General features: G+C 47.9%; 2 protein-coding genes across 2 annotated transcripts; both read left to right on the top strand.

Moving 5' to 3' along the window:
• Positions 1 to 2,512: 2,512 nt before the first annotated feature.
• LOC136533070 (zinc finger protein ZAT8-like) lies at positions 2,513 to 3,379 on the top strand. Its single transcript, XM_066525632.1, has one exon. The coding sequence runs from the start codon at positions 2,630 to 2,632 to the stop codon at positions 3,143 to 3,145; it is 516 nt and encodes a 171-aa protein (XP_066381729.1). The 5' UTR covers positions 2,513 to 2,629; the 3' UTR covers positions 3,146 to 3,379.
• A 2,225-nt stretch (positions 3,380 to 5,604) lies between these two features.
• LOC136533074 (zinc finger protein ZAT12-like) lies at positions 5,605 to 6,486 on the top strand. The gene has a single exon (XM_066525635.1). The coding sequence runs from the start codon at positions 5,780 to 5,782 to the stop codon at positions 6,224 to 6,226; it is 447 nt and encodes a 148-aa protein (XP_066381732.1). The 5' UTR covers positions 5,605 to 5,779; the 3' UTR covers positions 6,227 to 6,486.
• Positions 6,487 to 20,669: the final 14,183 nt, after the last annotated feature.

Raw genomic sequence — 20,669 nt, 5'->3', positions numbered from 1 at the left:
TTACACCTTGAATTTAAAGGCCTAAAAAACACATCGGTCTTGAGCAGTCATGTTGGAACGTATTCAAGAGTATGTACTGTATTTTTTTATAGCAATGACGCGTTTCCTGTTTTTAGTTTACTTCACGCTACTGGCGCCAGTGGTCGTTGATCGGCAACGTAGCAGGAACTAGCTGTCGTCGTCGCTCGTCGGCAATCCAGGCTCATGATCTTGCAACAGCCGACGTAGGTCCATTCACAACGTGGCAACGATACTCTGCAGTAGTTCATTCGGATAGAGTAATTCCTCTCCTATAAAAAATATAAGTCCATATCCATTTACATTTGCCAATATTCACATACTTTTCAAACTTTGACAATTTCTAGTATATTATCTATTTAAAAGTTTAGACACCGTCATTCAAAGTTCGAGAACTAGACTTGGAACGATGAATGTATTCACATTCATATTTGTACTGAGAGTACTTTCTCCGTTCCAAGAAGAACATAATTGTAGGTTTGAGACAAGCTAAACCTTCTGAGGTTTGATCAAGTTTATAGAAATTAATATTTTTTATGTTTTAGATAAATTCTATTATAAAAAATATTTTGTATATAATCCTATGATACTTATTTGACACTATAAATTTTAGTTTTTTTAATACTTTGATCAAATTTCTTTAACCTCTCGTGAAGTGAAAAATTCATTATTTTTTGATAGAGCGCGCACGGGGGGTGGGGGTGGGGGTGGGGTTTACTTCAGAGAGAAGGAACATCCATCTATCTTGCACATTGTGGCAACCAAATGGTTTACACGATGTTCATAGTTTTGCACTCCCAGAAACAATCAGGATACACACCGGAAGTAAGTAAGTAATAGGGTGTTCGGTTTGAGTAACCAAACCATTCTAGATGAGATTGTGCATCATGAGTTCGCTCATCAAATCTGGTAGAATGACTTTATTTTTCATACGAGTAGTAATTATTAGCTTGTGATAAATAAGATGATGATGGATCAATTCATCCCATTTTACATACCAAACAAAAAAAAAGGTAAAAAGCGAGGAGACGATGGACAAGTTCATTCATCAAACCAAACGGCCACCGTACTGCCATGTGGGCCCGAAGTAGCGAGGGACTCTTTACTGTTTGGCCATGTCCAGGACACGGTGTCGCCGTCCACACGCAGGTTACCTAGACGAGCAACTTGTCCGGCAGCTAAGTAATGCGCGTACTCATCTCATTTCCTCGTCCACATGCACACACAAGCCAAGCCAAGCCAAAACAGTATCAGGTCGACCCACCGTGACGTCAATCATTGCATCATCTATCGCCTCTCCAGACTCCATGGTGTGCGCCGGCGGCCGCACTGGGGCACCGTTTGGATGCCAAATTTTTTGGCAAAATGCCACCATAGCATTTTCGTTGTTATTTAGTAAATAGTGTTCAATCATAGTCTAATTAGGTTTAAAAGATTCGTCTTATGAATTTCGTCTAAACTATGTAATTAGTTTTATTTTTTATTTATATTTAATGTTTCATACATACGTCTAAAGATTCGATGTGACGAGAAATCTTAAAAAATTTAGCGTTTTAGAGGAGAACTAAACAGCCCCGGGGTCTCCGTACGTACTAGTTGGTCCAAAATACGAATTTTGACACTATGCAAAAAGAAGATTCTCCATCACATCAAACTTGTGGTATATATATGGAGTACTAAATATTGACGAAATAAAAAACTAATTGCACAGTTTGGTTGTACTTTACGAGACGAACGTTTTGAGCCTAATTAGTCAATGTTTAGACAATTATTACCAAATAAAAGCGAACAAGTACTGTAGCTACTGCTCAGAGCCTCAGATACTGTCACCTCGACTACCGTATGTACTAAAGTTAGTAAGCAAAGATTGACGGCTACCGTCACTCAAATCTCACAAATCTGATGAGAGCACAGAGCAGCGACCGAGAGGAGGAGGAGAAGGTTCCAGACCCTTCCTGCAGCCGCTGCAGACCGTGTGTGCAGTCAGCAAGTCCATCCCCACACGCCGCCCATCCCGCTCGGCCCCACCACCCTCGTCCCATCCCCTCTCCGCCGAACCCGCGGGCGGCGGCGTTGCCCCCGCGGCTAAGCAGCAGCAGCAGCCGCGGTCTCGCGGAGGCCACCGGCCGCCACGCGCAGGCCGGGCAGCCCGCCCACCTGCACCTGCCTGCCGTGCCAGGCTGTGCGTCACTGCCTGCGCCCCGCGGTCCGCACCACCACATCCACACGCCGTCACGCCCGGTGCGTGCAGCCGGCCAGGGCCAGCCGAGAGCCGTCCCCCGCGCGATGGACGCCCATCCGTCCACGTCGCGACGCGGCGCCGCGCGTTCCGGTGCCTTGCCCGGATTGGTCCGCCCACGCCACCTCCCGCCATGTCGGTCGGCCCCCACCAACTTGGCGCACACGTAAGCCCAGCACTGCCTCTATCTGCGCTGTCTTGGACGGGGACACAACCTATAAAAGGGCGCGCACCCTCACCCACACCCACACCTCCTCTCCCAAGCACAAAAACACCACATCTTTTCCTTCCGAGCCAGAGCCGTAGGTGCAAAGAGAGATCACCCACCACCGACCCAACCGAGACCGCCGCGAGGAGGACACCGCCCAGATCATGAAGCGCCCTAGGACGGAGCAGGAGCCGGCGGGCGAGGTGTCGCTGGCGCTGTCGCTGAGCACTACGGAATCGTCCACGACGTCGGACTCCACGGGGACCCCGTCGTCGTCGGCGAAGCGGGCGCGGCGGAGGGGCGCCGTGGTGGCCACGTCGGGGGAGGGGGAGTTCGTCTGCAAGACCTGCAGCCGCGCCTTCACCTCGTTCCAGGCGCTCGGCGGCCACCGGACCAGCCACCTGCGGGGCCGCCACGGCCTCGAGCTCGGCGTCGGCGCCAGGGCGCTCAAGCAGGCCGCCGCCGCGGCCAACGGCGGCAGCGGAGGAGACAAGCCGCCGCAACAGCAGCAGCACGAGTGCCACATCTGCGGGCTCGGCTTCGAGATGGGGCAGGCGCTGGGCGGCCACATGAGGAGGCACCGCGAGGAGATGGGCGCCGCCGACGCCTGGGTCTGGCGCACCGAGGCCCCGCGCGCCACCGCCATCGATCCGCCCGTCTTGCTCGAGCTCTTCACTTAGATTGATCCGGCGGGCTGATTTCTCCATGTTTGGGGGCTAACTCATCAGCGTCATTTACTAGAATCCTGGACGTGTAAAAATCATATTAGTTGCTAGCTGCAGCTGGTTGCTTTTGCAATTACGCTAGCTAGCTAGTAGTTTTTGTGTTGGATTAGCAGTTCGATTTCGGTCGGATGTCAGAAAACTGATTCATACAAATATGGTAGTATAACAGATCGATGATTCTTTGGTTCAGATGTTGTGTCCCGTTATGTTGCATCGTCAGAAATCACGCACGAATCATTCATCAGTTTTGGTTAAGATGTGTGTCCCGTTACTGCATTCGTCAGAAATCGCGCACGAATAACTCATCAATTTGAGCCGCACCATGCATCTTCTGGATGTCCCACTGGTTAATTTCATCGTCCTCATGTTTATTATGAGGAAGATAATAGATACAATGGTCTCGTTCATTTAATCCGTCCTGGTTTCCCAAACGTTCGCGGTGTGCCTTGTTATAATTTCGGTACCCATCATCAAATCGATCGATTGTTCTTCCGGTTCTTAGACCGTACATGCCCGATCCGTCTTAAACTTTTAGCATCAGGTTTTTGTGGGTTTGGGACGAATAACCGAGACCAAAACAATAAAAAAGAAAGAAAGAAGGTGAACGAAGCAGGGCATGACTTTGTGATTGTGCAACTACTTGTAGGTTGCATTGCATCTCAGTAGGAATTTGAGGCTTTTCTCCGCGCCTGGGAAAGCCAAACGTGGGCACCTCTTGTCCCCGGGCCCAAGCAGGAGCGCCATGAATCTTGCCCAGGGCCCGGCTAGTTTCATGCATGATGGTCGTCTGATGGATGAGGATGACGCTAATAACAGCTGGTGCTGGCTATGACTCCTCCGTACTCCTATCTCCTAATCATGCTTGACCGTAGGTGTGCGGTGCACCCTAGCTTGGAACCTAGACTAGATACGTACGTACTTTTCTACGTCCAATAAAGAAAAAAAATACAATTTCAGTTTTCTATCAAATAATCTATCTTAACTTTGAAGAAATATATAGAAAGATAATATTAACTATGATACAAAATAATCATGATTAGATTTATTATGGATTTTATTTTTATAGCATATCTATTTGAAGCCATAAATGTCATTAATATTTTATACAAACTTACTCTCCCAAAGTAGTCAAATCATATCAAGTTTGACTAAATTTATCGAAAATAGTATCAATATTGATATCTCCAAACATATTTATCATAAAATAAATTATATAATTAATATCTATTTGGAGCCATAAATGTCATTAGTATTTTCTATAAATTTATTCTCCCCAAGTAGTCAAATAATACCAAGTTTGACTAAATTTATCGAAAGTGGTATCAATATTTATATATTCAACATATTTATCATAAAATAAATTCTATAATAAATATCTATTTGGAGCCATAAATGTCATTAATATTTTCTATAAATTTACCCTCCCGAAGTAGTCAAATAATATCAAGTCTGACTAAATTTATCGAAAACAATACCAATATTTATCTCTTCAAGCATATTTATCATGAAATAAATTCTGTAATTAATGCATGGATAATTATTATACATCATAATTATCGGCATCTTTTTCTATATATATTAGGTGAAACTTTTATTTGTTTGACTTTTCAAGATATGACTATTCTTCTTAAGATGGAGGATTAGCTAGACTTATTAAGGTGGTGCGTCATCTTTGTGCTCCCGATTGCTGAAAAAACAAGCTAAAATACTATTCTGATTAATTTATTGTGAGAGAAAAATACTATTCCAACTAAAAAGCCGTGTTCTCTTGTGTGGCAGTGGACTACCGTGACTCCCGATTAGTACGTCTACCAGGTACGTACAGCGAAACCTACTCCCGTTCACACACGTGCGCGGTGCGTGTGGTGACTGGTGAGCAGCTTCACGGGAAACTTTTCCCTCAAGGCTACGACGTTTCTGGAACGAGACTACGAGTTTTTAGCTTAGCTAACACTAGCAGCCTATCCCTTGTTCATTCTTCGCGGCCTTTGACCAGTCAGGCAGTCACCCAGGCAACGGCGCGCGGCGTCAAACGAGACCGAGACCGAGACCGAGCGAGCTGGTGCGCTCTGCCCTGCCCGCGCCGGCCCCAGGCTAACGACGACCAGTCCGTGTCCCCGACGCTTTTTGCCTAACGCCGTCAGGTTCCGTTTCGCGGACCCTTCCGAGCTCCCCGTCCCGCGTTGCGGCGTGAGGCCAGCACACACGCCATACGCCGACCGCGTTAAGACCGTTCTGCCGTTCAGACCGTTCCAGACGCAGACGGCGCGACGCCGGCGCAGGCAGACGAGTCGCCCAGGCACGGACGCGCTCCTTCCAGCCTTTCGTTCTCTCGTCTGCCCCGACGTAGAGTGCACGTGAGCAGACAGCAGAGCGTCTTCCTCCGCGCTCCGCTTATATAAAAGGCCAGCATGCACTCGCCGGAGCCAACACCAACACATCCACATTCCACAACGACCAGCTGCGGCCTGCTCTGCTCCTCCGAGCTCGCATACATCCCGCGTCGGTCCTCCGTTCACCTCTCTCTCCCAACATCTTGAGCTCGATCGCAAGCCCTTAGTTCCATCCCCAGCCGACCGTTTGGTGTACATGGCGAAGCACCCGAGAGACTCCGCCTCCGGCGCCGTGCCGCTCTCCCTCGCGCTGTCCCTCGGCGGCGGCGGCGTGGCCCCCGAGCACGGCAGCAGCAAGAGGCACCGGCGCGCTGCGGCGGGCGGCGGGGACGGCGGCGGCGAGTTCGTCTGCAAGACGTGCAGCCGCGCCTTCGGGTCGTTTCAGGCGCTGGGCGGGCACAGGACCAGCCACCTGCGGGGCCGCCACGGCCTCGCGCTCGGGATGCCCGCGCCGGCGCCGGCGAAGGACGACGCCAAGGAGACCACGACGAAGCAGGCGGCGCCCGCGAGCCACCTGTGCCACGTCTGCGGGCTCGGCTTCGAGATGGGCCAAGCGCTCGGTGGCCACATGCGTCGCCACCGCGAGGAGGCCGCCGCCACCACCGCGCAGGCGCCGCCCGTCCTCCTCCAGCTCTTCGTGTAGAGTTTTATTTGCCCGTACACGGAGAGGCCATGCATCGGTGGCTTTCTAGTTTGCAGTAGAGGAATTCTTTGAGTTTCAGTCGTCCGTCTGCACATTGTAGATTCACAGTACATTTGTTGGCATATTGGCCAATTGATTCATTGATTCATTCATTTAGTTCTATACATGTAAATAACTGATTATTATTCCTTCTTATTAACTTTTCTGTATCTGGCACTCTGGCTGCCTCGCTGTCTTTGTAAGAAAAACAATTCGCATGCTGCTTCTTATATTCTCAAACCACATTAATCAAGGTCGCTAAACATATTCACCATATTCTTCAACACTACTTCAGCAATACATTTCAACGAACAAACAATGTTTTTCTGTCACAACAAATTATCATCAACGTAAGCTAAATTTCAGCGAAACGAACAGGGCCACATGAAAAGCCATTCAGAAAAAGGTATGCAATTTGATATTGTGGTGTATGCGTATAGATTGGGGGTCAACATTCTAAGATTAATGATCTTGGGATACGCTGAATGCACCTGCGCGGTGGACCTATAAGGCTATTACCCAGCGTTTGAAGAGCTGTGTGGTACTGTGATTACATTTTCGGCTAGTCTTATGCGGTAAGCAACTGAAACTGATCAGAAACCGAAATATGGAACAGTCACGCAAACAGAAAAGTATTGGAATTGGGTAGTCAAGCCAAGGTCGGCCTAGGAATACGGCCCATCAAATTAGTATGAAGCATTGGTCATTGTTAGGGCAATTCTTATAAAGCCCGTTCGTTTGGCTGTGGCTTGTCGTAAACGATCGTAAATTTTCAGCCAGAACAGTATTTTTCTCTCACACAAACCAGCCAGCAGTACTTCTTCACGAACCAGCAACGATACGAACCGGCCAACCGAACAGGCTGATAGTGTATTTAATCTCACGGTTTCCAAGAGTGCTACACTAGTTAGCTTTACATATTTGGATTCATAAATAAAACACAGGTAGTCTCGCTCTCTCAGTACATAGTTTCATCTCACATTTTTATAGGCTAGTTACAGTATACATTATTCACGTCCTCCATCGATCAACCGAGCTAGCTCAGTTTTCTTCACACAGCATGAATGAACAACATTCATGCTCTTGAAGTAACTTTCACACACTGAAATACAGATTTTTTTTTAATTTTAACATTTTTTGTAAACTAATTTTAAATCTAACACTGTTTTTTTCTTCAAAACTAACATTTTTGGCCGCGCCTATTGCCATGGCGCGGCGAAAAGCCTGTGCCGCGCCATGCATGGTGGCGCGGCGGGTGGCTGACGTGGCGACGACCGAAAATGTTGACCGGTGATGTGGCAGGGCCTGCCGCGCCACCGATCTTGGCGCGGCAGTGCTGCGCCCTGATCCGTGGCACGGCAGAGCCGAATAAAAGCCCCGCGGCTAGTCCCGCCTCCCCACGCCTGGCTGCCGCGCCCGCCGCCCGTCCGGCCCTCCGTTGCCGCCTCCCTCCCTCCCTTCCATTCCATCCCCGGTCGCCTCCCTCCCTCCTCGTCCTCGTTCAAGGTAATGCTGCACTTTTTATTTTCATTTGAATGGTGGATAGGAATATTATGAATGAGAGTTAAGGTTAGGAAGAAAATTATGTTTGAGAACTATGGGCTACGGTTTGGAGGAAGATATTAGTCTGATTTTGTCAATGTTAAGGTTAATTATTTAGTTAGAAGTATGTTTACCATGCATATTTTTGTTGCTATAAGTGTTGGTTATATTATTTTAATTGCAATGCAAATGATTATATTTTACATTAATTTGCGTTGTTTTGGTTGATGTTTAATTTGAACCATTTTATTAGATGGAAGACATGTTTCGGGAGTAGTTGTGGCGAAAATGAGGTCGTCCTAGAGAATTGTACCCTGACGAGTCTAGCAAAGATGCCCCCCGTCCCTCCTGAACTCCCTGTCCCTAACTGTGACTGTGGTCATTCGGCCGACGTGTTTCAATCGAGACATCCAGACACAGCGGCTCGTTGCTTCTACATATGCAGTCATTTTAATGTAAGTAATTGTTTCTGTACGTTTTTTTTCTTTATTTGTATTACTAGGTTACTAATATTTTGTTGGAATTTTGTTGTGTAGGCCCATAAGAGGTGCTTTTTCTTTCAGTGGATCGACGGTGCAGAGAAGTTTGACCCCAGGTACCTCCTTTTCGATGATTGGTGGAGAGGGCGACATCCACGAGAGCACTTCGAGCGGTGGGTTCCACCTCCCCCTAACCCCCCTCCAATGATGGCTAAGGAGAAGCACTTAGCTGTAGTTAGACGACTTGAGGAACCTCCTCTGTGCGATTAAAGAGATCAAGCCAGGATAAACCCTGAGAATACGTTGGAGTTTGTGTGTCCAAACAAGCATGAAGTAAGTGCAAAGTGTATGTGTTGAAATATTGAGCTATATGTGTTCATGTACTAATGTCACCTTATTTAGGTGTATTCAATGATGAAGTGTTGTTTCAAGGAGTGATTGTATGGTCCTAAGAACCAATGGCCAGAAGAACCTCCAAAGGCAAAGCAAAAGAAGAAAGAAAGGTTAATTTACAAAGCACCTCCAGTCAAGTGCGAATGTGGTGTTCAATCCAACTATGGTCTAGTCCCTTCGGAGCTTGGAATAGGCCATTATTGCGGCCATATGGTTGATTATGATGAGGTTGGTTATTTTTGTGGTAACCATGAAATCGTATTTTGTTTCTTTTGCTAAGACATATATGATATAATTTTTTATTTGAACATAGCACTAGGAAATGCAGGTGGGAACCGTTCGAACTCATTCACATCGAAGTCATTGCTTATACAGCCTACTATAGTTGAATGAAATTGCTCCTGCATCAACTGACTGTCCAAATCTATGTTATCCTAAGTTGCTTCCCCTTCGACCCCTAATTCTTGTTTATTGCTGTGGCAGAACCACCCGAAATAGCGTACTTACGAAGGCGCTCGTCTTCCATCAGACACTAAGCACCTCGAAAGTAACTACAGCGAGCGATGTCTGTCGAGCACACCCCAAGGGAGAACCCGAAAGATCCACATTTTTCCCAAGGATCCAATAATGAAAACGAGTTACAACACAAGTCTATCTCATACATTAGAGTTTCTTGAAAAGTACATTATTACAATACCAAATATAGAGTGCGGAATGATAAACAGCGGAATATTAAAAGATAACATCTAGCGATAAGATAACGAGGATTCCGTCTGAGCCCACCAGATGAATCCTCCACACAAGGAACTCCTCAAGCGTCACCTGCAACAGGGGTAAATAAACCCTGAGTACACAATGTACTCGCAAGACTTATCCGATAGTGGGAATACTTTCCTGACTCTAAGGAATATGCTAGGCTTTATGGTTTGCTGGTTCTCTTTTAGCAAAAAGCAATACTAATAGTGAGTCCTTATTGATACATTATTATCATCAGCCGTATTAAGTTTTCATCTAGTCAATCTATATAAGCATGTTCTACTTTCAAGCAAGAGTTGAGCAATCAGTTCCATTTCTTCTCCTTTCAACTTTCAGTTCTTACTACGGTGCTAAACCGCAGACAAGCCATACTGGATAACCCGGCGATTCGTGAATCAATGTGCCTAGCTGGGTGCCCCGAAGACACACGCCCCGCTTGTACCCCAAGCACAAGCAGGACTAACCCACCACTCTCCTGTCCCGGTGAAAGGTCCTAGTATGGCTAGAGGGGGGTGAATAGCCTATTTAAAATTCTACAAATCAACTAGAGCAATTTGATTAGTATGACAAATAGCGTAATGCAAACTTGCTCTAGCTCTACAAGGGTTGCAAGCCACCTATCCAACAATTCTAGTTGCAATGATTACTTAGGCACACAAATTTGCTACTCTCAAGAGCTCAACTAGATGAATGTAAACAACAAAGCAAGCTCTCAATTCTAATTACTCTAAAGAGCTTGTGTCAACTAGTTTGCAAGAATGTAATCAAGTAAGTAGGGTGATTATACCACCGTGTAGGGGATGAACCAATCACAAGATGAAGATTAAGCCAATCACCGGGAGAATGCAAATGACAAGAGACAATCGATTTTTCTCCCGAGGTTCACGTGTTTGCCAACACGCTAGTCCCCGTTGTGTCGACCAACACTTGGTGGTTCGGCGGCTAAGAGGTGTTTCACAAACCTCGTCCACACGATAGGACACCGCAAGAACCGACCCACAAGTGAGGTAACTCAATGACACGAGCAATTTACTAGAGTTACCTTTCGGCACTCCGCCGGGGAAGGTACAACTCCCCTCACAATCACCGAAGGCGGCCACGAACAATCACCAACTCGTGCCGATCCTTCACCGCTGCTCCAACCGTCTAGGTGGTGGCAACCACCAAGAGTAACAAGCGAAATCCACAGTGCAACACGAATACCAAGTGCCTCTAGATGCAATCACTCAAGCAATGCACTTGGATTCTCTCCCAATCTCACAATGATGATGGATCAATGATGGAGATGAGTGGGAGGGCTTTGGCTAAGCTCACAAGGTTGCTATGTCAATAAAAATGTGCAAGAGTACTCATTTGAGCCGGCCATGGGGCTATAAATAGAGCCCCCATCAAATAGAGCCGTTATACCCCTTCACTGGGCAAAACGCGCTCTGACCGGACGCTCCGGTCATACTGACCGGACGCTGGCCCTCAGCGTCCGGTCGCTCGATGGACGCCACGCGTCACCAGCTTCAAACACAGTTCGTCAGATTCCAGCGTCCGGTCGTTTCCAGTAAGGTCCCCGAGGCATATTTTTTCGACCGGACGCGTCTGGTCCACCTTGACCGGACGCGGACCAGCGTCCGGTGCTCAACCCTAGCCAATGTGCCGTCTGACAGGTCGACCGGACGCAGCCTTTCAGCGTCCGGTCGCTGAGTGATCCAGCGTCCGGTCAGTAGACCGACGCCAGCATCATTTCGACCAACTCCATTTCAACTCTAACTTCTTCACCCTTGCTCAAATGTGCCAATCCACCAAAATTTTTGCATTCGGCGCAATATAAAATAGACATTTCATTTTCCCGAAAGCGCCGAATGAGAGGGACCCAAACCCATCTCAACCCTACAAACACCTTGTGCATATGTGTTAGCATATTTTCACAAATATTATCAAGGGTGTTAGCACTCCACTAGATCCTAAATGCATATGCAATGAGTTAGAGCATCTAGTGGCACTTTGATAACCGCATTCCGATACGAGTTTCACTCCTCTTAATAGTACGACTATCTATCCTAAATGTGATCACTGTCTTGATCACTAAAACAAAATGGCTCCTACATTTTATACCTTTGCCTTGAGCCTTTTGTTTTTCTCTTTCTTCTTTTCCAAGTTCAAGCATTTGATCATAACCATGCTATCACCATTGTCATGATCTTCGTCATTGCTTCATCACTTGGAGTAATGCTACCTATCTCATAATCACTTTGATAAACTAGGTTAGCACTTATGGTTTCATCAATTAACCAAAACCAAACTAGAGCTTTCACCCGGGTGTCCAGGTCCTCGTCCAAACTTGGACTCCAAGCCCCCACATCCTGAGTCCCGGACTCAGTGCGGTGCAAGGACCTCCACCACCTCCTCTTCCCATCAGTCGGTCCGGAAAGAGCCGGATCCGTGACAAGAGAGCAGCAAGCCTTACCTATGCCCATACCCAAGTATGTGCTTGGGACAATAATCTGTGACTTGCCTAGAGTCATATGCAATGACCAGTCCTTAATCGACACAGACAGGGAAAAAGTGTAACCGGGCTATGCCCTGTTGGCCGCAGGACACAACCCCTCACACCCACCAGTACCAAATCCACATCCCTGTCCGGTCACCATTTTCCTTTCCATTATTTCATCATGATATCACACTTTAAACACCTATTTGCGAGTAACGACAGGTTACTCACGCTACCGACATCCTGAGCATAGCAGCTACTCAACCTATACTAGTAGGACTCATGGTGGATATATTTATGCATGTAGCTTCCATAAAATGCCTGTAACGTAAATGCATATCATATAAATATATTCAGATCATTTAAAAATAGGAGTTATGCACTAGGGCTTGCCTTGGGCAGGCGCGGTGTCAGCAAAGTCAGTGACGTGCAGCTCCGGAACGTCCTCCTGCACGAGGATCTCCTCGTACTCTTCGATGACTTCGTCGTACTCCTGCTCGCCGAAGGTCACGATCTCCAGTGGCTCGTCTTCTATATGCATGCAGTGATGATGATGCAATAATTAATATATAGGCAACCACAACTCTTAAAATAAGAATACATCTACCAAGCTACTAAGCTAACTCTAATGACTAATACGCAAAGTTACCTATTATTCCCACTAAACAAGTATGAAACATTTCATGTATTATCTTAGCAACTAAAGGCATCCTTATTGTTAATATCAATTTACTATATATATAATAAAACAAGGTGCACTAGCTACCATGCATCATAAAAATTTATTCTCTAAATAACCATAACGAGCATTTCAAAATAATAAAGTAATCCTAAAGGTATCACTGAACTATATGAACTAATTACACTAACAGATAGATCATGAATTTAGGAATCTAACAAAATTTATTTCACAATCAATAAATAAATTCAAATGAGCTCTAGAGATGAAGAAAATGATATTATTGAAGGAGGCTAATCACGCAATTGAACTTGTTGACTTGCACATGACTGTGGGTCTAGAATTACTAGATGAGACCGTGAGTCAAGAAAATAAGAAGAAGAATGAAGGAATTCTTACAGGCTAGCTACCTCAGAATTGAATGAAGTGCCACCTACGGTGATCGATGTGCGGAGGCAATGCAAGATGAGAGACACCAGGGAGCTTAGCAATTGCTTGCCCTGCGTGGAGCGGAGCAGAACCATATATAGCACTGGTTGTGGGTGGTCATGACAAGCTAGGTAGTCTGGAAGCACGAAATGAGTTGGCAGGGTTGTCCTCTGGCTCCGTGCCATGTGCGGTGGTGTGGTCTTTGGTCATGAGAGAATTAATTCAAGGATGAACTTTGAGTGGTCTTGGACTTACGAGCACGTAAAGACTGGAGTGTGCTTTGGGCTGAACGTGCTTGGCGGTGGGGTGCTGGTTCATTCATGCAGGTCAAGGAATTAATGGGGAAGGAGACCACAGGTCAAGGAAACATTAGAGAATGAAAAGATCAATTATAGACTAGCTACCTCAGCTGATTATTGCAGCTCAGGAGAAATCGATAGACGCAGCTTTCACGGGTAAGAACAGAGAAACTTGATTCGAGAGAAGCAAGTGAGCAGCGGAGCGAAATAGCTCGGCGTATCCTTTTAAAGACAGGAGACGCAGGAATGGAGAAACAAAGACGCGACAGCGACGCATCATAAGATTAGTGGCTAAACTAGCTTGCTTAAAGATAATAAAGCGCCGCGGGAACGACGTGCTGCATGGATAAACAGCATTTTCCACTGGCTACGGTGATTTTTCCGCTGGTGAACAGTGTTTCCTGCACTGCTACAGTACCGCCGTGTGGAAAATCTTCGCTGCTCCAGATCTGACGTGAGGAAAATCTTCACTGCTACAGCTGACGTGAGGAAAGGGTGCGTGCACTGATAATTTAGCAAGGTGATTAGCAAGCAAAGTAAAGACAGGATAATTAGAACAACGAGAGATGACAGTGGCGCGTCGCGAGATTGATGGAGATATAAATCTTGCCAAGTGGTATGCTAATAATTAGTGAATGACAATAATTTATCATTTGACTTTGTGGCTAAGGAGCTCTCATGTGGAGAGAGATGACGTGCTGGAAGGACAACTTGGACAAGGAATAAATTAGAGCTCAATTTGAGAATTAGTGCAATAAAATTTAATTTCTCATTTACCACATGCAATAATACATAAACATGATACTCATGACATGGTTTAATATTTTGATTAAGGCGTAACACCGAGGGTGTTACAATTGCCTCTAACACCATCAATGGACGGTCCGTCCTGAACACCCTGCATCCTATACCTATTGTCCACCACCACCTTAGCCATGGGCACATTAGAACCTTGGAGCACCCTAGTGTAGCGGGGCTAGTGAGCAGGGTCGCGCAAGGGCATGAGGCTATAGTATGCCCTAGTCTTCCCAGTATCAAACCTCTCCTTCAGTGTGAAATCACCACCAAGCTTTGCATTTAAACGGACACAAAGGTCGTTGAAGCTAGGAGGTTCATCAAACCATTCTAATTCTTCTTCCATATCCTCAAACATACCATCTTCTCTTCTAACACTTCCTCCATATAAAACTCTAACACAACAATCCATCTACAAAAACATTTCAAGAAACTTTATCAAGTCATCGAAATCGTCATACGTAATGTCTATAGTAATATAAATACCTATTCTAACTATAACTATACTAACTAATCTAATATTAACATCTATACAAGGCTAACTACAACAGCTAATTAGACTAATGTCGGATACAGTGAGAAGGGGTACCCTAAGCAAGAACCAAAAAACGACTGCTTAGACTTCGTAAAAGTCGAAACCAGCTAAACACCGCTGGCCTCGGCCGATTCTCCGACTCGCCCGAGGCCCCCTCACCACTGACCTCGAGCGATCCCCCACCAAAGGCCTCGGCCGGGCCACCGACCCTCCGTCTCGCGCGAGGCGGGCTCGGCAGCACTCCGCTGCCTCTTCCTTCACCCGTCCCTCTGACAAAACGTCGTGTCGCATTAACTCAGCCAACTGCTGCCCCTAACATCGGCCGCATGCTCGGCACAGTACGGCGGAATGGCCGACGGGACAGGAGGCAGGACTGGGCAGGGGTTACCCACCACTATGCTAACCACTATGCACATGGTTGACGCCCATACCTCACTGTGCTGCCAACCCCTGCTCCGAGGACAACGCAGCGTGGGGAGCCACGTTGGGGCTACTGTGGCCTCGGAATCAGTACCCAAGACCAATAATTCCCTCCAAGGCCTCGGCAGTTGGCTTCAGGGGCTCGGCAGCCTGAGGATCCATGTCCGCCGAGCCCCCCGCGATGGCTCGGCCTCGGCATCTGCGGAGCCACAGCTCCCTACGACGTCATCACACGATGACCAGCACGTCGCCCAGACTGGGCAGGGGTTACCCGCCACTGTAATAACCACCATGCACATGGTTGATGCCCATGCCTCACTGTGCTGCCAACTCCTACTCCGAGAACAACGCAGCATGGGGAGCCATGTCTGGGATACTGTGGCCTCGGAATCAGTACCCAGGACCGATAATTCCCTCCAAGGCCTCGACAGTTTGCTTCAGGGGCTCGGCAGCCTGGGGATCCATGTCCGCCAAGCCCCCCACGATGGCTCGGCCTCGGCATCTGCAGAGCCGCTGCTCCCTACGACGTCATCGCACGATGACCAGCACGTCGCCCGCCATGTCCTGCATCAAGCAGTACTGGAGCCCCACGACGCACATGATCAAGTATGACCGGCGCGTCACTTCTGCACAACAAGGACGGGGCCACTCCATCGACCATACCACAACAGTGGCCGGCTACAGGGTTCGGACACGCCACCCCCATTTATAGAGCGCTATGTATGGACGTCCCGGGTTCTCCCTTAGAGTATAAAAGGGAAGGACCGGGGCCATTTCTAGAGGAGAGCAACAGGCAGAAAGACGAACACACAGATAGAACTACACACTCCTACACTGCTTGGGAACAACGCCTCAAGCAGCCCGCGCCACCCTCGCCGAGACCTGGGGCTAGCTCCCTCTCTCACCTAGCTTGTAACCCCCTACTACGAGCACTCCGGTGCAAGGAATACAAGATCGATCTCTCAGACTGGACGTAGGGCCTCGATTGCCTGAACCAGTATAAACCTTGTGTCTCTTTGCATCACCATCCGGGATTAGGGGCACGCAGCACAAATTCACTCGTTGGTTGAGGGACCCCCGGTTCCAAAACACCGACAACTAAATTCAATGTATAACTAGACTCACTAACTGTAATAACTAAACTACCTAACTTTACTATCTATACTAACTTACTATATTACCTATACTAACTAAACTAACTAACTTTACTAACTATACTAACTGTACTTTACTAATTATATAAACTTTATTTATTTTACTAACTTACTATACTAACAATGTCGATTCAATCAACAAATACACTAGGGGAGTACCTCGCGGCAGTGACGCTCGTCCTCGCGACGGTGGCGCGCTAGACCGAGCCAGGAGGCACGGGCGCTGGCCTCGGCGGGCGCGGCGGGAAGCCGCCGTGCGTGGCCGGAGGGGGTGGCGCGTCGGCGTGCGGGCGCGGCGGCCGCAGTGGGTGGCCGGCGGTCGTGGCGTGCCGGTGTTCGTGGCACGGCGGCCGGCGTGCTCGGTGGCGGGCAGGCCCTGCCGGTGGCTAGCGCAGGCGTGGGCAGGCGGGCTTGTTGCTCGGGCATGCGGGACTGGCCGTGGGGCTTTTATTCGGCTCTGCCACGCCACGGATCAGGACGCGGCACTACCGTGCCAAGGTCGGTGGCGCGGCAGGCCCTGCCACGTCACCGGTTAGCATTTTCGGTCATCGCCACGTCAGCCACCCGCCGCGCCACCATGCATGGCATGGCATAGGCTTTTCATCGCGCCATGACAATAGGCGCGGCCAAAAGTGTTAGTTTAAAAAATAGTGTTAGATTTAAAATTAGTTTACAAAAAATGTTAAAATTAATAAAAATAAAAATACACAGATCCGTGTCAATTTAGCAACTACACACGCATACCTTCACCGGCCACAATTAAGCGAACTGAAACTAAGTTTCCAGTAATGTAGCAGAACCGTCTAATCTAATGCCTTACAGAAGTGCTTGTCTTTCATTAGACACTAAGCACTCAAGGGAGAACACTAAATTACTCGGTTCCATCGGGCACACCCCAAGGGAGAACCCGAAAATCCACATTTTTGCCATCAGGATCACAAATGAGAGAATAAAACTTATATCATTCTTGACCATTTCTTACATCACTTTTAATACAACATCAGAGTATAATATTTTTTATTATAACAGTGGAATGTAATCATATTATCAGAGTTATGAACAATTTAATTTAACAGCATAATATGAACATGTGATCAGAATTACAGTGGAAATAACTATCTAATCTTGACATGATGAATCATTGATATGTAAACTATGATAACATATTATAAAACTTTCATTTATATAAATATTTAGTGAGAGTTATAAATAAAGACTACGATCGCAGCGTAAAGAAAATCCTCTCTGAGCCCACCAGGAGGAATCCACACACAAAGGTTAGCTCAAGCCTCCACCTGTCACCTGCAACAGGGGGAATAAAACTCTTAGTACTCAATTATACTCAGCAATACTTACCCGACAGAAGAAAAGAAAAGACTATAAGGATATGCAAGACTATCTAGCTTGTGGGTTTATTGCATTGGCGTGAAGCATTACTAAGCGTGCGTCCTTATATTTGATTTTTATTAATAACCGCATTGATTCATTAATTAACCATTCTATGTAAGCACCTGTACTACTTTCAAGCAGGTGGTAAGCAATCAGAGTTTCTTTTTCCATTCTATCTTTCATCTTTCTATTCTTACTATGGTGCTAGATCGTAGACAAGTCGTACTGGATCGTCCGGCGATTCATGAATCAATGGCCCCAGCTGGGTACCCCGAAAACACATGCCCCGCTTATACCTAAGGCACAAGCAGGACCAACCCACTACCCTCTTGTCCCGGGTGTCTAGGTCCTCGTCCAAACTGGGACTCCAAGCCCCTGCCCCTGAGTCCCGAACTCAGGGTGGTGCAAGGACCTCCTCCACCAAAAACAAACCCTAATAGTCGGTCTGGAAAGAGCCGGATCTGCGACAAGAGAGCAACAAGTCTTCCAAGCGCCCATACCCAGGTATGTGCTCGGGATAATAAGTCTGTGACTTGCCTAGAGCCTTATGCAACGACCGGTCCTTAACCGACACAGATAGGGAAAATAGTGTAACCAAGCTTACCCAGCGTCCACAGCGACACAACCTCTTAAACCCACCAATACCCAAACCATATCCCTGCCCAGTCAACATTTTTTTACCTTTCCACCATTTATATTTTTCCAAGTGATCATAATACAGTAATATATTTCCTATCTCTCACGAGTGACAGCCATCACTCGATTTCTACCGGAGTCCTGTAGCATAGCATTCTACACGATCATGTCGTACTAGTAAGACTCATAGGATAAAGATATATATGCAAGTGGGTTTTATTCAACTCCTTAAAACTTAATGCACAAATATAATTTAAACTATAGAAAAGTAGGGGTTATGCACCGGGGCTTGCTTGGGTAAGATATAACCAAAAATTAGTGTTTGCATCTTCAGATCATCCACCATCAACTGAATAGAAAACCCATTGCATCATTTCTTGGAGAGAATACCGTTACACCATCTTCGGATTCCCAATCATCCTTCAATTGACCTATTGATCCATCATCGTACCTGTATGATATGCATTGATGCAAATGCAAAGACGTAATTAATCGACTGCAATCGTGACTCGTAAAATACAATGTACGCCTCTCAAGTTAACGCCTAGTTCTAACGACAACCGTACTTAGGCTATATATCCATGTGGTTGAATAAGGCGTGTCGCATTAACTCAGCCAACTGCTGCCCCTAACATCGGCCGCATGCTCGGCACAGTACGGCGGAATGGCCGACGGGACAGGAGGCAGGACTGGGCAAGGGTTACCCGCCACTGTGCTAACCACTATGCACATGGTTGACGCCCATACCTCACTGTGCTGCCAACCCCTGCTCCGAGGACAACGCAGCGTGGGGAGCCACGTCGGGGCTACTGTGGCCTCGGAATCAGTACCCAGGACTGATAATTCCCTCCAAGGCCTCGGCAGTTGGCTTCAGGGGCTCGGCAGCCTAGGGATCCATGTCCGCCAAGCCCCCCACGATGGCTCGGCCTCGGCATCTGCAGAGCCGCTGCTCCCTACGACGTCATCGCACGATGACCAGCACGTCGCCTGCCATGTCCTGCATCAAGCAGTACTGGAGCCCCACAACGCACAAGATCAAGTATGACCGGCGCGTCACTTCTGCACAACAAGGACGGGGCCACTCCATCGACCATACCACAACAGTGGCCGGCTACAGGGTTCGGAAACGCCACCCCCATTTATAGAGCGCTATGTATGGACGTCCCGGGTTCTCCCTTAGAGTATAAAAGGGAAGGACCGGGGCCATTTCTAGAGGAGAGCAACAGGCAGAAAGACGAACACACAGATAGAACTACACACTCCTACACTGCTTGGGAACAATGCCTCAAGCAGCCCGCGCCACCCTCGCCGAGACCTGAGGCTAGCTCCCTCTCTCACCTAGCTTGTAACCCCCTACTACGAGCACTCCGGTGCAAGGAATACAAGATCGATCTCTCAGACTAGACGTAGGGCCTCGATTGCCTGAACCAGTATAAACCTTGTGTCTCTTTGCATCACCATCCGGGATTAGGGGCACGCAGCACAAATTCACTCGTTGGTTGAGGGACCCCCGGTTCCAAAACACCGACAGTTGGCGCGCCAGGTAGGGGCCTCTACGTGTCAGCTTTGTCATCCTAGCAGGACCCGGATGGCAGACCCCATACGACCATTGCGTCTCGGCACCGTAGTTTGGTTCGGGAGCCTAGAGTTCATGTCTCTAGGGCATGAGTACGACATGGCGCTCCTCACTCCTCGAGCCCCACCGTCCGACGATGAAGTCACGCCCCGGCAGCCCAGGCGCAGGCAGCGCTCGGGCGGCCGCTCTCGCCACGCTCGCCAGGCACGACGCGAGCAAGGCCACCCCGACGCTACGCGAGCCCGGGGCAGCACGCCACTCCCCGCCGATATCCTACGACCAGCTGTTGGTACGGGGTCCCTGGCTGGGGACCTGTCTGGCCTGAGCATGGACAAAGGAAAATCGCCGGTGGCTCGCGGCGATACCCAGTCGTCTAGCTCCGCTCCACCACTCCCTGAAGAGTCGACCCCGGCAGGGCAGAATATGGAGATGGCACCGTCCCCATACCCCTTTGGGTTGAGGAATGCCGCCGCCTCTTATGCCTATGCCTACACTGCCGCTCACGAGCACCCCTCGGAACACCGCCAGCGCTTCGCTCTCGACCTGAGCACCCACTCCGACTCCTCGGACAAGGACGAGGCATGGCCCGGGGTGGATTTTGTAACAGAATCGACCAATTATACGAAATTAAGTAAGAAAATCATCCACCAGAGCAGACGATTGAGCAAACTTAAGCCCGTATAACCCGGTAGTCCATGAAATCATGAAGGATTTCAAACCAACTCGTGTCCCAGCCATGATCGTAATAAGTTTAGCGGTCACCATCACATATTACATAAAAAGTTGCATCATGGATACATCAGAGTTTCAACATAGTTATTACAAAACCAGTTCGAATAA

Source organism: Miscanthus floridulus, unplaced genomic scaffold (assembly GCF_019320115.1).
Source record: "Miscanthus floridulus cultivar M001 unplaced genomic scaffold, ASM1932011v1 fs_780_1_2, whole genome shotgun sequence".
NCBI lineage: Eukaryota > Viridiplantae > Streptophyta > Magnoliopsida > Poales > Poaceae > Miscanthus > Miscanthus floridulus.
Note: the sequence above shows the minus strand (reverse complement) of the source record. Positions and strands in the feature narration are given on the sequence as shown.